General features: G+C 40.5%; 1 protein-coding gene across 2 annotated transcripts in view; it reads left to right on the forward strand.

Annotated features, from left to right (window-relative positions):
• TLN2 (talin 2) overlaps positions 1-13250 on the forward strand; it is a 453800-nt gene that overhangs the window by 324890 nt on the left and 115660 nt on the right. For both annotated transcript variants that reach the window (XM_027123203.1, XM_027123204.1), the window contains exons 25-27: positions 1330-1443; positions 9097-9231; positions 11157-11285. In XM_027123203.1, the coding sequence (XP_026979004.1) occupies positions 1330-1443; positions 9097-9231; positions 11157-11285 (378 nt within the window). The remainder of the gene's footprint in view (positions 1-1329; positions 1444-9096; positions 9232-11156; positions 11286-13250) is intronic.

Raw genomic sequence — 13250 nt, forward strand, 5'->3', positions numbered from 1 at the left:
GAGAGCCAGGCCCCTGCTGCGGAGGGAGTTGGTTTCCTGTTGGGGCCTGACTTCAGCCGCCAGCAGGGGTAGCAAAATGGCATTTCCCCTTCTCAGGGAGCACACGCTACTTGTGTCCAGGAAAATAGTATGAACCTTCCTCCTACTTTTTATGAACAAATGGAACATACTCAGCCCGTGGGTATCTCTGTCAGGGAATGAGAGCATTACTGTTTATCAGGTTGCGGTGCAGAAGGTAAAGTGGGCCAAGTTCCTGGAGCCAGCAGAAGAGGATGCGAGTGACATTCTCCTGGAAATTTTTTTTTTTTTTTTTTTTTTGCGGTATGCGGGCCTCTCACTGTTGTGGCCTCTCCCGTTGCGGAGCACAGGCTCCGGACGCGCAGACTCAGCTGCCATGGCTCACGGGCCTAGCCGCTCCGTGGCATGTGGGATCTTCCTGAACCGGGGCACGAACCCGTGTCCCCTGCATCGGCAGGCGGACTCTCAACCACTGCACCACCAGGGAAGCCTGAAATTTTTTTTTTAATTCTTGCTGAAATAGCCTCCTGAAAAGAACGTGTCACCAGGGTGGGCTGCTCTTGGGCCCTTCCTTAGCAGTGACGGTCACTGTGCCATGGCCTCTGAGGGCCTGGTTGGTCAGATGTGGCGTGGTGCAAAGGGACAAGCCAGAGGACTTGTAGAGAGGGAAAAGGCCAGCATGTCCTAGGCACCGTGGAAGACGGTCACTTTCAAGTGGTCTCACCTCGGGATGCTGTCCTCCCTCCCCTACCCCAGGCATTGGGTTTTCCCATTTGAGGAGTGAGAACACAGGAAGAGGAACCACAGTGACATGAAAGCTGACAGATGAAACGTATACCCGCAAAGTCAGATATCGAAATGCTGAAGTATGCTGTTAGTTGAGTGCTTCTCTCACTTTCTTCTGATCACTGGACCATATGAATTGAGTTTATCCACCTGTGAATTGGATAGATTCTTGGATGCTAGGGTTTTCAACCCTAAGGAGCCAGGATGGTGTGAGCTGCAACTGGGGAAATTGTTTTAAGGCTTCGTTATGGAGAATCGCCTTGTGCTGCGTGTATTGGGACCCGGGGGACCACAGGGTAGAGTGTGTGTGGGAGGAGCCTACCCCCAGGTACTGTGTTGGCATCAGTGTTGGCAAGGGCCCAACGGGCTAAAGCTGCTGAGTGAATCCAGGGTCTGGGCCGGGCACCCCCAGGAGGGATGGCACATCCACAGAACATTATCGCTGGGGGCGTTTCCCCACACACCCCATTTTGGTACGTCACCATCCTGGGTGTGCTCAGTTTTCGTTTTCCTTGCTTCCTGTAGGCGGTGGCTGATCACATCCCTCAGCTGGTCCAGGGGGTCAGAGGGAGCCAAGCCCAAGCAGAAGATCTCAGTGCCCAGCTGGCGCTCATCATCTCCAGCCAGAACTTCCTCCAGGTACCACGGAAACGTTCACCTCCGTCTTCCCCGGAACCTCAACCCACCCCCACCCCACTGCCCACTTTAGGTGTGCTAGTTTCCAGAATACCTCATGCCATTATTCATAGCCAGGGAAATAAGAATCTGTGAGTGCATCTTCTCCAAAGATGTGGTGGTTTCTTGTGGCAAATATAGAATGAGTAAGTATTGTCGGTCTTTGTGAAGTGTGGCTAGGTTCATTTTCTTTTTAATTAAATATAAAATGTGAATATTAAGTTGTGAACACTCCCTTTGTACGTACTTCTTTCACATCTCTCGGCACTTTGTCTACTTGGATCTCCTAAACAGTCCATGTGGTTTGGCAAGTTTCTTCCTCGTCCCTGTCTATTCAGATCTGTACTTACAGGAGCCAGTGATGCTTCTATTTGGTTAATTCTTCAAGAGCCGTAGCTCCAACATGCAGGGATACAACATGAAATGTTTATGCTTCCTCACATTTTATCTTCATACATATACAAACGTATTTATGTATGTATGTATTCTCTTGGGATTCACTGTGTATTGACTGTTTTTCATATTAACATTTATATTATGAATATTTGTGAATTTGAATCATATTCTCTCATATACTATACTCATTGTTTAGCTGTTCTGTCATTCGACATACAGGTTGTTTTCAATTATTTGCTGTCATAAACAACCTGTGATATGATGAAAAAAAAAATCTTGGTGTGTGCTCAAATCTTTGTGCCCCTCTTTAATTGTTTCCTTAGGGTAAATTACTAGAACTAGAATAGCAAGCAGCTTATTTTTATCTTTGGGACATTGAGAATTGTAGCTTGGACAAGTTGTTTGTCTTCTGCTGTAGGTGGTTACAGGTCCTAGAATCAGTTGTGTTGTCCCACTGCTGGCAGGATCATAGGGTCTTATGATAGTACAGTGTGGACATGGTCCAGGGGTCACTGTCCCTGCCCTTGTTTTTCCTGTTTCTTTTGTTCTTTTAAGTTTGCTACTGTAGACGGATCAGATCTTAACAAGAATAAAGCCAGAGTCAGAAATAAATAGAAATGGAATCAGCAGATCAACAAGTTTTAAACTTTTTTTAAAGTTTACATTTTAAACTCTTTTCATACATGTGGTAAAATTGCCCTTCCAGAAGGATGAATGAATCTAAATTTACAACTAGCAACATATGGAGCACACTTTTTATTTATTTTTTTCTCTTTGTTTTATTTTATTTTAATTTTTATTGGAATATAGTTGATTTACAATGTTGTGTTAGTTTCATGTGTACAGCAAAGTGAATCAGTTATACATATACACATAGCCACTCCTTTTTTAGATTCAAATGTGGGGTTATTTTTTTTTTATTGGAGTATAATGCTTTACCACGTTGTGTTAGTTTCTGCTGTACAATGAAGTGAATCAGTTATATGTATACATATATCCCCTCCCTCTTAGACCTCCCCCCCATCCCACCCATCTAGGCCATCACAGAGCACTGAGGTGAGCTTCCTGTGCTTTATAGCATGTTCCCGCTAGCTACCTATTTTACTCATGGTAGTGTATATATGTCAATCCTTATCTCCCAATTCGTCCCACTCTCCTCTACCCCGTGTCCACATGTCTGTTCCTACGTCTGCACCTCTATTCCTGCCCTGCAAATAGGATCATGTGTAACATTTTTGTAGATTCCACATATATGCGTTAATATACGATATTTGTTTTCCCTTTCTGGCTAACGTCACTCTGTATGACAGACTCTAGGTCCATCCACATCTCTACAAATGACCCAATTTCGTTCCTTTTTATGGCTGAGTAATATTCCATTGTATATATGTACCACATCTTCTTAATCCATTCATCTGCCGTTGGACATTCAGGTTGTTTCCATGTCCTGGTTATTGTAAATAGTGCTGCAATGCAATGAACTTTGGGGTACATGTGACCTTTTGAATTATGGTTTTCTCAGGGTATGTGCCCAGTAGTGGGGTTGCTGGATCATATGGTAGTTCTATTTTTAGTTTTTTAAGGAACCTCCATACAGTTCTTCATAGTGGCTGTATCAATATACATTCCCACCAAGAGTGCAAAAGGCTTCCCTTTTCTCCACACCCTCTCTGGCATATATTGTTTGGAGATTTTTTGATGATGGCCATTCTGACTGGTGTGAGGTGAAACCTCATTGTAGTTTTCATTTGCATTTTGGAGCACACCTTTTAATACCTCTTTTCCAAGTTGGGAAGTCAATCATTTTTTTGAAATGTTTTTGCCAATTTACTTGGTTACGTTTTTATTATTTGATCTTGCATGTCCTTGATTTTCACAATGTTAAACATTTTTCACGTTTCAGTTATTTGTTTTTATTATGTGAACTTGTCTATTCATGCTTTTTATATACTCATCCTGATTTTTCTTATAAATTCTCATGAATTCCTTAAATATTAATAATATTAACTTGTGTCCTTGGTATTTATGATCTGGCACTTAAATTGTTACAGCTTTACTAAGAGCCGTTGTATAGCATACATATTAAAAACCTTAAAATTATGTGTACTTTTTGGTCCAGAAACATTTATACAAAAAAATTATGAACATGTACAAAATTTTAGTTACATAGGTGTTTATCATATCATTGTTTACTATATTTGAAAACATGGAAAATACTTAACAATACAAGATTGAAAAGTGATAACTGATGTATACACAGGGTATTACATAGCTATGAAAAAGATAGACTATGTGGAACAAGGAGATTCGAAAACAGAATAAATAGTATTATCTTACTTTTGAAAATATATGTGCCTGCACATATGTGCCTTCACCCATGCATGGTGAAATTGTCCTGGGTTCTGAGATGTGAGAGGTCACTCGTTTCATTTTGTGTCCCTGTATTTTTCTAAATAGTCTATTACATATATTTAAGACACAGATTAAAGAGCTATTCCAAGAAACACAAACATATTTAATAAGAAACTCCCTTTCAAATCTGTTTTAAATAAGAATTTCAAGCCACTAGCCCAATTTTACTTCCCACTCCACCCCAAAAGGCACATACTTTTTTTTTTGAATACATTTATTGGGGTATAATTGCTTCACAATGTTGTGTTAGTTTCTGCTGTACAACAAAGTAAATCAGTTATATGTATACATATATACCCATATCCCCTCCCTCTTGAGCCTCCCTCCCACCCTCCCTATCCCACCCCTCTAGGTCGATACAAAGCACCGAGCTGATCTCCCTGTGCTATGCGGCTGCTTCCCACTAGCTATCTATTTTACGTTTGGTAGTGTATATATGTCAGTGCTACTCTCTCGCTTTGTCACAGCTTACCCTCCCCTCCCACGCCCCTGTCCTCAGGTCCCTTCTCTACGTCTGCGTCTTTATTCCTGCCCTGCCACTAGGTTCATCAGTACCGTTTTTTTAGATTCCGTATATGTGGGTTATCATATGGTGTTTGTTTTTCTCTTTCTGACTTACTTCACTCTGTACGACAGACTCTAGGTCCATCCACCTCATTTCAAATAATTCAAATTTGTTCTTTTTTATGGCTGAGTAATATTCCATTGTATATATGTGCCACATCTTTTTTATCCATTCATCTGTCCATGGACATTTAGATTGCTTACATGTCCTGGATATTATAAATAGTGCTGCAGTGAATATTGTGGTGCATATATCTTTTGGAATTATGGTTTTCTCAGGGTATATACCCAGTAGTGGGATTGCTGGGTCATATGGTAGTTCTATTTTTAGTTTTTTAAGGAACCTCCATATTGTCCTCCATAGTGGCTGTATCAGTTTACATTCGCACTAATGGTGCAAGAGGGTTCCCTTTTCTCCACACCCTCTCCAGCATTTATTGTTTGTAGATTTTTTGATGATGGCCATTATGACTGGTGTGAAGGGATACCGCATTGTGGTTTTGATTTACGTTTCTCTAATCATTAGTGATGTTGACCATCTTTTCATGTGTTTGTTGGCAATCTGTATGTCTTCTTTGGAGAAGTGTCTATTTAGGTCTTCTGCCCATTTTTGGATTGGGTTGTTTGTTTTCTTGATATTGAGCTGCATGAGCTCCTTGTACCTTCTGGAGATTAATCCTTTGTCACTTGCTTTGTTTGCAAATATTTTCTCCCATTCTGAGGGTTGTCTTTTCGTCTTGTTTATGGTTTCCTTTGCTGTGCAAAAGCTTTTAAATTTCATTAGGTCCAATTTGTTTATTTTTGGTTTTATTTCCCTTTCTCTAGGAGGTGGGTCAAAAAGGATCTTGCTGTGATTTATGTCATAGAGTGTTCTGCCTATGTTTTCCTCTAAGAGTTTGATGGTGTCTGCCCTTACATTTAGGTCTTTAATCCATTTTGAGTTTCTTTTTGTGTATGGTGTTAGGAAGTGTTCTAATTTCATTCTTTTACATGTAGCTGTCCCGTTTTCCCAGCACCACTTATTGAAGAGGCTGTCTTTTCTCCATTTTATATTCTTGCCTCCTTCGTCAAAGACAAGGAGACCATCTGTGCATTGGTTTATCTCTGGGCTTTCTATCCTGTTCCATTGATCTGTATTTCTGTTTCTGTGCCAGTACCATACAGTCCTGATTACTGTAGCTTTGTAGTATAGTCTGAAGGCAGGGAGCCTGATTCCTCCAGCTCCATTTTTCTTTCTCAAGATTGTTTTGGCTATTTGCAGTCTTTTGTGTTTCCATACAAATTGTAAAATTTTCTTGTTCTAGTTCTGTGAAAAATGCCATTGGTAAATTGATCAGGATTGCATTGAATCTGTAGATTGTTTTGGGTAGTGTAGTCATTTTCACAATGTTGATTCTTCCAATCCAAGGGCATGGTATATCTCTCCATCTGTTTGTATTGTCTTTGATTTCTTTCATCAGCGTCTTATAGTTTTCTGCATACAGGTCTTTTGCCTCCTTAAGTAGGTTTATTCCTAGGTATTTTATTCTTTTTGTTGCAATGGTAAATGGGAGTTTCCTTAATTTCTCTGATTTTTTCATTGTTAGTGTATAGGAATGCAAGAGATTTCTGTGCATTAATTTTGGATCCTGCTACTTTACCAAATTCATTGATTACCTCTAGTAGTTTTCTGATGGCATCTTTAGGATTTTCTATGTATACTATCGTCACCTGCAAACAATGACAGCTTTACTTCTTCATTTCCAATTTGTATTCATCTTATTTCTTTTTCTTCTCTGATGGCTGTGGCTAAAACTTCCAAAACTATGTTGAATAAGAGTGGTGAGAGTGGGCACCCTTGTCTTATTCCTGATCTTAGAGGAAATGCTTTCAGTTTTTCATCATTGAGAATGATATTGGCTGTGGGTTTGTCACGTATGGCTTTTATTATGTTGAGGTAGTTTCCCTCTAGGCCCACTTTCTGGATTTCTGGAGAGTTTCATGAATGGGTGTTGAATTTTGTCAAAAGCTTTTTCTGCATTTGTTGAGATTATCATTTTTTTTAAGTTCATAGCATATTTATTGTTAATGAATTTTTCCTAGTTAGTATCTGAACAATATATACACTTATAAAATAAACATGATACCAGATGCTACAGTACAGATTTTCTTCTTTTTAAATTTTCTACATCTATACTCTCATATTCCATGTGATCCAGTTCTCCGACCTCTTCCCTCTATTCTTATGACTTTGAAACCTTCAGCCAGGCAGCACTCCATGATGCCATTTGATACAAACACAATCATAAATACAAACACAAACTCAGGCACTTGGATTACAAGGCAATCAAATGGTTTTTATCCTTCAATTTGTTAATATGGTCTATCACATTGATTGATTTGCATATATTGAAGAATCCTTGCATTCCTGGGCTAAACCCCATTTGATCATGGTGTGTGATTCTTTTAATGTGCTAATGGATTCTGTTTGCTAGTATTTTGTTGAAGATTTTTGCATCTATGTTAATCAGTGATATTGGCCTGTAGTTTTCTTTCTTTGTGACGTCTTTGTCTGGTTTTGGAGTCAGGTTGATGGTGGCCTCATAGAATGAGTTTGGGAGTATTCCTCCCTCTACTACATTTTGGAAGAGTTTGAGAAGGATAGATGTTAGCTCTTCTTTAAATGTTTGATAGAATTCGCCTGTGAAGCCATCTGGCCCTAGACTTTCGTTTGTTGGAAGATTTTTAATCACGGTTTCAGTTTCAGTGCTTGTGATTGGTCTTTTCATATTTTCTCTTTCTTTCTGGTTCAGTCTTGGAAGGGTGTGCTATTCTAAAAATTTGTCCATTTCTTCCAGATTGGCCATCTTATTGGCATTAGTTGCTTGTAATAGTCTCTCATGATCCTTTTTATTTCTGCAGTGTCAGTTGTTACTTCTCCTTTTTTATCTCTAATTCTGTTTATTTGAGTATTCTTCCTTTTTTTCCTGATTAGTCTGATTAATGGTTTATTAATTTTGTTTATCTTCACAAAGAACCAGCTTTTAGTTTTATTGATCTTTGCAATTGTTTCCTTCATTTCTTTTTCATTTATTTCTGATCTGATCTTTATGATTTCTTTCCTTCTGCTAACTTTGGGGATTTTTGTTCTTCTTTCTCTAATTGCTTTAGGTGTAAGGTTAGTTGTTTATCTGAGATTTTTCTTGTTTCTTGAGGTAGGATTGTATTGCTATAATCTTCCCTCTTAGAACTGCTTTTGCTGCATCCCATAGGGTTTGGGTCGTCGTGTCTCCATTGTCATTTGTTTGTAGGTATTTTTTGATTTCCTCTTTGATTTCTTCAGTGATCACTTCGTTATTAAGTGGTGTATTGTTTAGCCTCCATGTGTTTGTATTTTTTACAGATCTTTTCCTGTAATTGATATCTAGTCTCATAGCGTTGTGGTCAGAAAAGATACTTGATGCAATTTCAATTTTCTTAAATTTACCAAGGCTTGGTTTGTGACCCAAGATGTGATCTATCCTGGAGAATGTTCCATGTGCACTTGAGAAGTGTATTCTGTTGTTTTTGGATGGAATGTCCTATAAATATCAATTAAGTCCATGTGGTCTAATGTGTCATTTAAAACTTGCACTTCCTTATTTATTTTCTGTTTGGATGATCTGTCCATTGGTGTAAGTGGGGTGTTAAAGTCGCCTACTGTTATTGTGTTACTGTCAGTTTCCCCTTTTATGGCTGTTAGCATTTGCCTTATGTATTGAGGTGCTCCTATGTTGGGTGCATAAATATTTACAATTGTTATATCTTCTTCTTGGACTGATCCCTTGATCATTATGTAGTGTCCTTCCTTGTCTCTTTTAGTAGTCTTTATTTTAAAGTCTATTTTGTCTGATATGAGTATTGCTACTCCAGCTTTCTTTTGATTTCCATTTGCATGGAATATCTTTTTCCATCCCCTCCCTTTCAGTCTGTATGTGTCCCTGCGTCTGAAGTGGGTCTCTTGTAGACAGCGTGTATATTGGTCTTGTTTTTCTATCCATTCAGCCAGTCTGAAGACACATACTTTCCGTTTCAAACATTCTTAGAATGTACTGCCCTAGAGTATCTGATTTCGGTTGGCAATTTTGGGGGGAAACTAGATGGTTTTAATATTCCTTGTTTTAGGGCAAAGTAAGTTCTGGCTGATAAGGCGGCATTGCTGTTTGGGTCTCTACTCTGACTCTTGCTGCCCAGGAGCTGTCTTACCTTCAGCTTTTCTCTCCATAGCCTGGAAGCAAGATGGTGTCCTCTGCTAAAGCCGCAGTGCCCACTGTCAGCGACCAGGCTGCAGCCATGCAGCTGAGCCAGTGTGCCAAGAACCTTGCCACCAGCTTGGCAGAGCTGCGTACCGCATCACAGAAGGCAAGTGGACCCTGGTCACGGCAGTTAGCTTGTCAGGAGCGGAGCTTTTAATTCCTTACTGTTGGTGTGCCCTGGGTGCTCCCCAGGGCCTGAACACTGCCTGGCATATTTCTTGGTTCAGCTGTCCATTTCATCTGCTTGACCACTAAATATGCTCGTGTGGATTGGCTTTTGCCACTTTTAGCCGCTGTCTCCTCGACTTAGTTATCACCTTCTGGTTACAGATGACTTTGGTTAAACTATGCTAAGTTGCATACTTCCCCTCCTCCCCTGCCCTGGGACAAGCAATGATCTATTTCTCACAGTCTTAGGGGAGACCAGTCATCAGTTTCTTGGTGCCAGGTAAACTGTGGGCATAGTAAGTGATGATATCTTCCAGGTGTTATCTTGTGAACTTAATGACATTATATAGGCAGCAAATCTATTTTGGAGGATCATCTATACTATCTTTGCCCTGAGAGGTTTCCACCTCTTAAATGGGAGCATTCACCTTCACAAGATCTTCAATAGAACAGAACTGGGGATTAATGCGTTTCTGTCTCTGGGATGTGTTAATTACCAAAGGGCCTCATTACTGTACTGTTTGATGTGGTAGTAGCATGAAGTTCTAGCATGAATTCATTTTTCCTCATTGTAACAATCCCTTTATAGAAACAGGCAGCCTCATGTATGAGCAAGGGAAGAAGGTTAGAAGCTGATTTGAATTTGTAATATAAACAGTGCACTACATCACCAAAGAAAAATATCTAGAGTTTTAGGTTATATCTAATAAAAAAGTTATTTTGAGCTCTCTTTCTCAAAGAGAGGTCTAGGGACCATCTGCACTGGAATCACATGGGGGCATTTAGGATGCAGGTTCCTGGGCCTCACCTCTGAGCACCCCAGTCAGAATCTCTGGTCATAGCGCCCAAATATCTGCATTTTAACAAGTGTCCTCAGTGACTGAACGACACACCCACCTCCAACAACTGCTTTGGAGCAGTGATCCCCGAAGTGGGACTCAGGCAACACTGTGCAGTGGATTCAGGAAGACTCTTTTTATGATTTTAGTATATAGTGTAGGGGTTAAGAATACAGGCTCTAAAATCAGACCACCTGCATTCAAATTCTCGCCTTGCCATTGACTAATTTTGTGACCTGGGCAAGTCACTTAACCTCTCTGCCTCAGTATTGTCACCTAGTAATACTCACACATAGAAATCAATCAAATAGTGTGTACTGCTGCTGTTGTTACTATTATCTAAAAAAGAAAGAAGTTAAGGTACACCAGTATTTAATATACTTGTATGTGTATAATTTACTAACATTTACGTGTATAATTTATTAACATGCGTGTTGGGGGTGTGTGATCAAAGCATTTGGAGACCGCTGTTCTAGATGATCACCAGAATGAAGCAGTTTTCTTAAAAGTTTTTATTAAGGAAAAAAATCTTTCATAGCCTTCAGTATGGAACGATAATGGTTTACAATCTAGAAATTTGTAAAGAGATTCAGTAAGGTTGACATAGACTTGTCTGTAGAGTCCTGGGTTCATTTGTTTATTCGTTCCTTCATCCACCCCATGCTTCCCAAGTTTTTGTGTGCACACATACTGTGCTAGGTGCCCCATGTCTAGAACCCAGACACAGTGAATAAGGATCCTCTTCGTTTGAGAGGTAATGTATTTCTGATATAAACAGCTTCAAGGAAAATTTAAGTATATCCAGTTATGAGACACACATACTTGATTATTTAGGGAACTTAGGACTGAGGTCCTGATTGAGCATGGTTTTGTGCTCTCAGGAAATGCTTGTTACCCTTGCTTCCTATTGCTAGATTTGGAGAATCATTGGTTGTATCCAGAAAGGAATTTCCTATGTTGCAAGGTACTGGGGATGCTTTTCCCGAGCAGACTGTTGTGCACATATTCTCAACTCTGTTGACAGGCCCATGAAGCCTGTGGTCCCATGGAAATCGATTCAGCACTGAGCACTGTGCAGACCCTGAAGAGTGAACTGCAGGATGCCAAGATGGCTGCCGTGGAGAGTCAGCTGAAGCCACTCCCAGGGGAGACGGTAGGAGATGTTGGTGGCAGCTGGGGTCTGGGACTCTACCTCTGTTAGGAAGTCACGGCATTTTTAGAGTTGGGGGGAGGGGTGGTCAGTGTGTCTCAGTTTCAAGTGTTTTTAATGCAAAGCCCTAGAATAGCCACATTTCTCTGGAACAGTCTTATGATAGAGATGGCCCTGAGGGGGCCTCTGGTGATGGGCCTGTGTGTACCTGCCTGGGGTGTGGCTGGGGATGACCAGGCATCAGTTCCTATTCATCCCTCTTTTCCATAAACAAGACCTGCTGGCGTTTGAGGCCAGTGTTCTAATCCTGCAGGCTTTTTCTGAAAAGAATGCCCAGGGCAGCTGGAGGAGCTATGTTTAGACCTAGGAGTTCTGGCTTCTTGGTCCAGGTTGTGTCATCCACTAGCTGTAGGCAAGTCCCAATCTCCTCTATGTCTAAAGTATTTTATTTACGAAATGGGTGGCAATTAAGTTATAAACACAGAATATATTTTCAACAGTCGTGTTTAAAAAAAAAAATTTCCATAGTGCAAGGCACTGGGGTGGGCAATGGCAAAGCACTTTACTCTAGTAAAGCCACAACAGCAAGTGGAATGTTGGCTCCAGAAATCTCATTTGATCACGTTATGATACCTCCTGATGCCTGTGCCAGGGTTTTCTTGGCTAAAATTTTACCAGTCGTCCTCATTTGTATGTACCTCCTTTCCCTCACTCCTGAACATTACTAATAAAATAGCTTCGTTTATTAAGCACCTCTTCTGCACTGTGTACATACACAGTCAGCCTAGTTTATCCTGATAGTAACCTAATGAACAAGTGTTGTTCACCCCATTTTACAGCTGAAAAAAAAAAGGTGCCCTGTTCTACTCAATGTTAGCTGGCAGTTAGCATCAGAACCATGGGTTGAACCCAGATCTGTAGGACTCCAAAACCCATGCCTTGATCTTTCACAGTGAGAACTTTTACTCTTAGCTACTGCTGCTCTTTGGATAGAAACTAAAAACTTTTAGAGTATAAAAGGACTACCAGAGCATCTAATTTACCATTGAACAATGCCTGGTACGTAGGAAGCATTCGGAAAATATTTGTGAAATCAAGCTACCCCTGATTGTAAAAACAGGAAACTCAGGAAGTCACTTAACTAAGGTGCCCCGGCTAAAGAGAAAGTCAGTATTGGCTCCTGAGCCAGCAGCTTTGCAAAGTGGTCCAGGTATCCCTTTGCAGACTTCTGTGCTCCAGGAGCCCATGACACCTATTCTGCCTTCACATAAAACAACCGGTCAGTTAGAATGCAAGAAACATCATGTAATTTTTAAAGAAATTGTTTACCCTAAACAAATGTGTGTACTGTGTTATACTGTTGGCTACAGTGGACCAGGCTCCATTTTTTACTTGAAGAAAATGCCTCTCTTGGAAAACATGTTGTGGGGTTAAAACTGCATACATTTCCTGATGCTTTTCTGAACTCTCGCAGCGTGCCCGGAAGTTCTCTTCCAAAATGTTGTCCTCATCTAGTAATTGAATAATTACCCTTACCATAGGGCTTTATTGACTTTATTCTCTGAATTATTTATTCCGTTGACAAAGCGAGACGACGTGCTCGTCATGGGAAGCAAGCTCTTTGCCCGTTTTCATAATCTCATTTACCATCCCAAACCTCTATTCCTATTGCATTTCCCTCTGGTTAGAACTCCGCAAAGTATAATGATCAAATTGAACAATGTTAATGGTCCCACGTGCCAGGAAGGTGGAACAGCTGGATGTCTGCTCACTTCCTGCTAAGGCATAATTAATTCTCACTAAGGATTTGTTGCAGACTTCTGAATTAGCTTCTGAAAGCATAATACTAATGGCTACCATTTGTTGAGTACCTATGTTAATTCTCTGAAAACCTTCTGAGCTAGATACTGTGATCTCAGGACACAGAGACTGGGAGAGTTCAGTGACTTACCCCAATCTCTCAACAGC

Source organism: Aethalodelphis obliquidens, unplaced genomic scaffold (genome assembly GCF_003676395.1).
Source record: "Aethalodelphis obliquidens isolate GAN/ISIS:26980383/991018 unplaced genomic scaffold, ASM367639v1 scaffold26, whole genome shotgun sequence".
In the NCBI taxonomy this organism is placed as follows: Eukaryota; Metazoa; Chordata; class Mammalia; order Artiodactyla; family Delphinidae; genus Aethalodelphis; species Aethalodelphis obliquidens.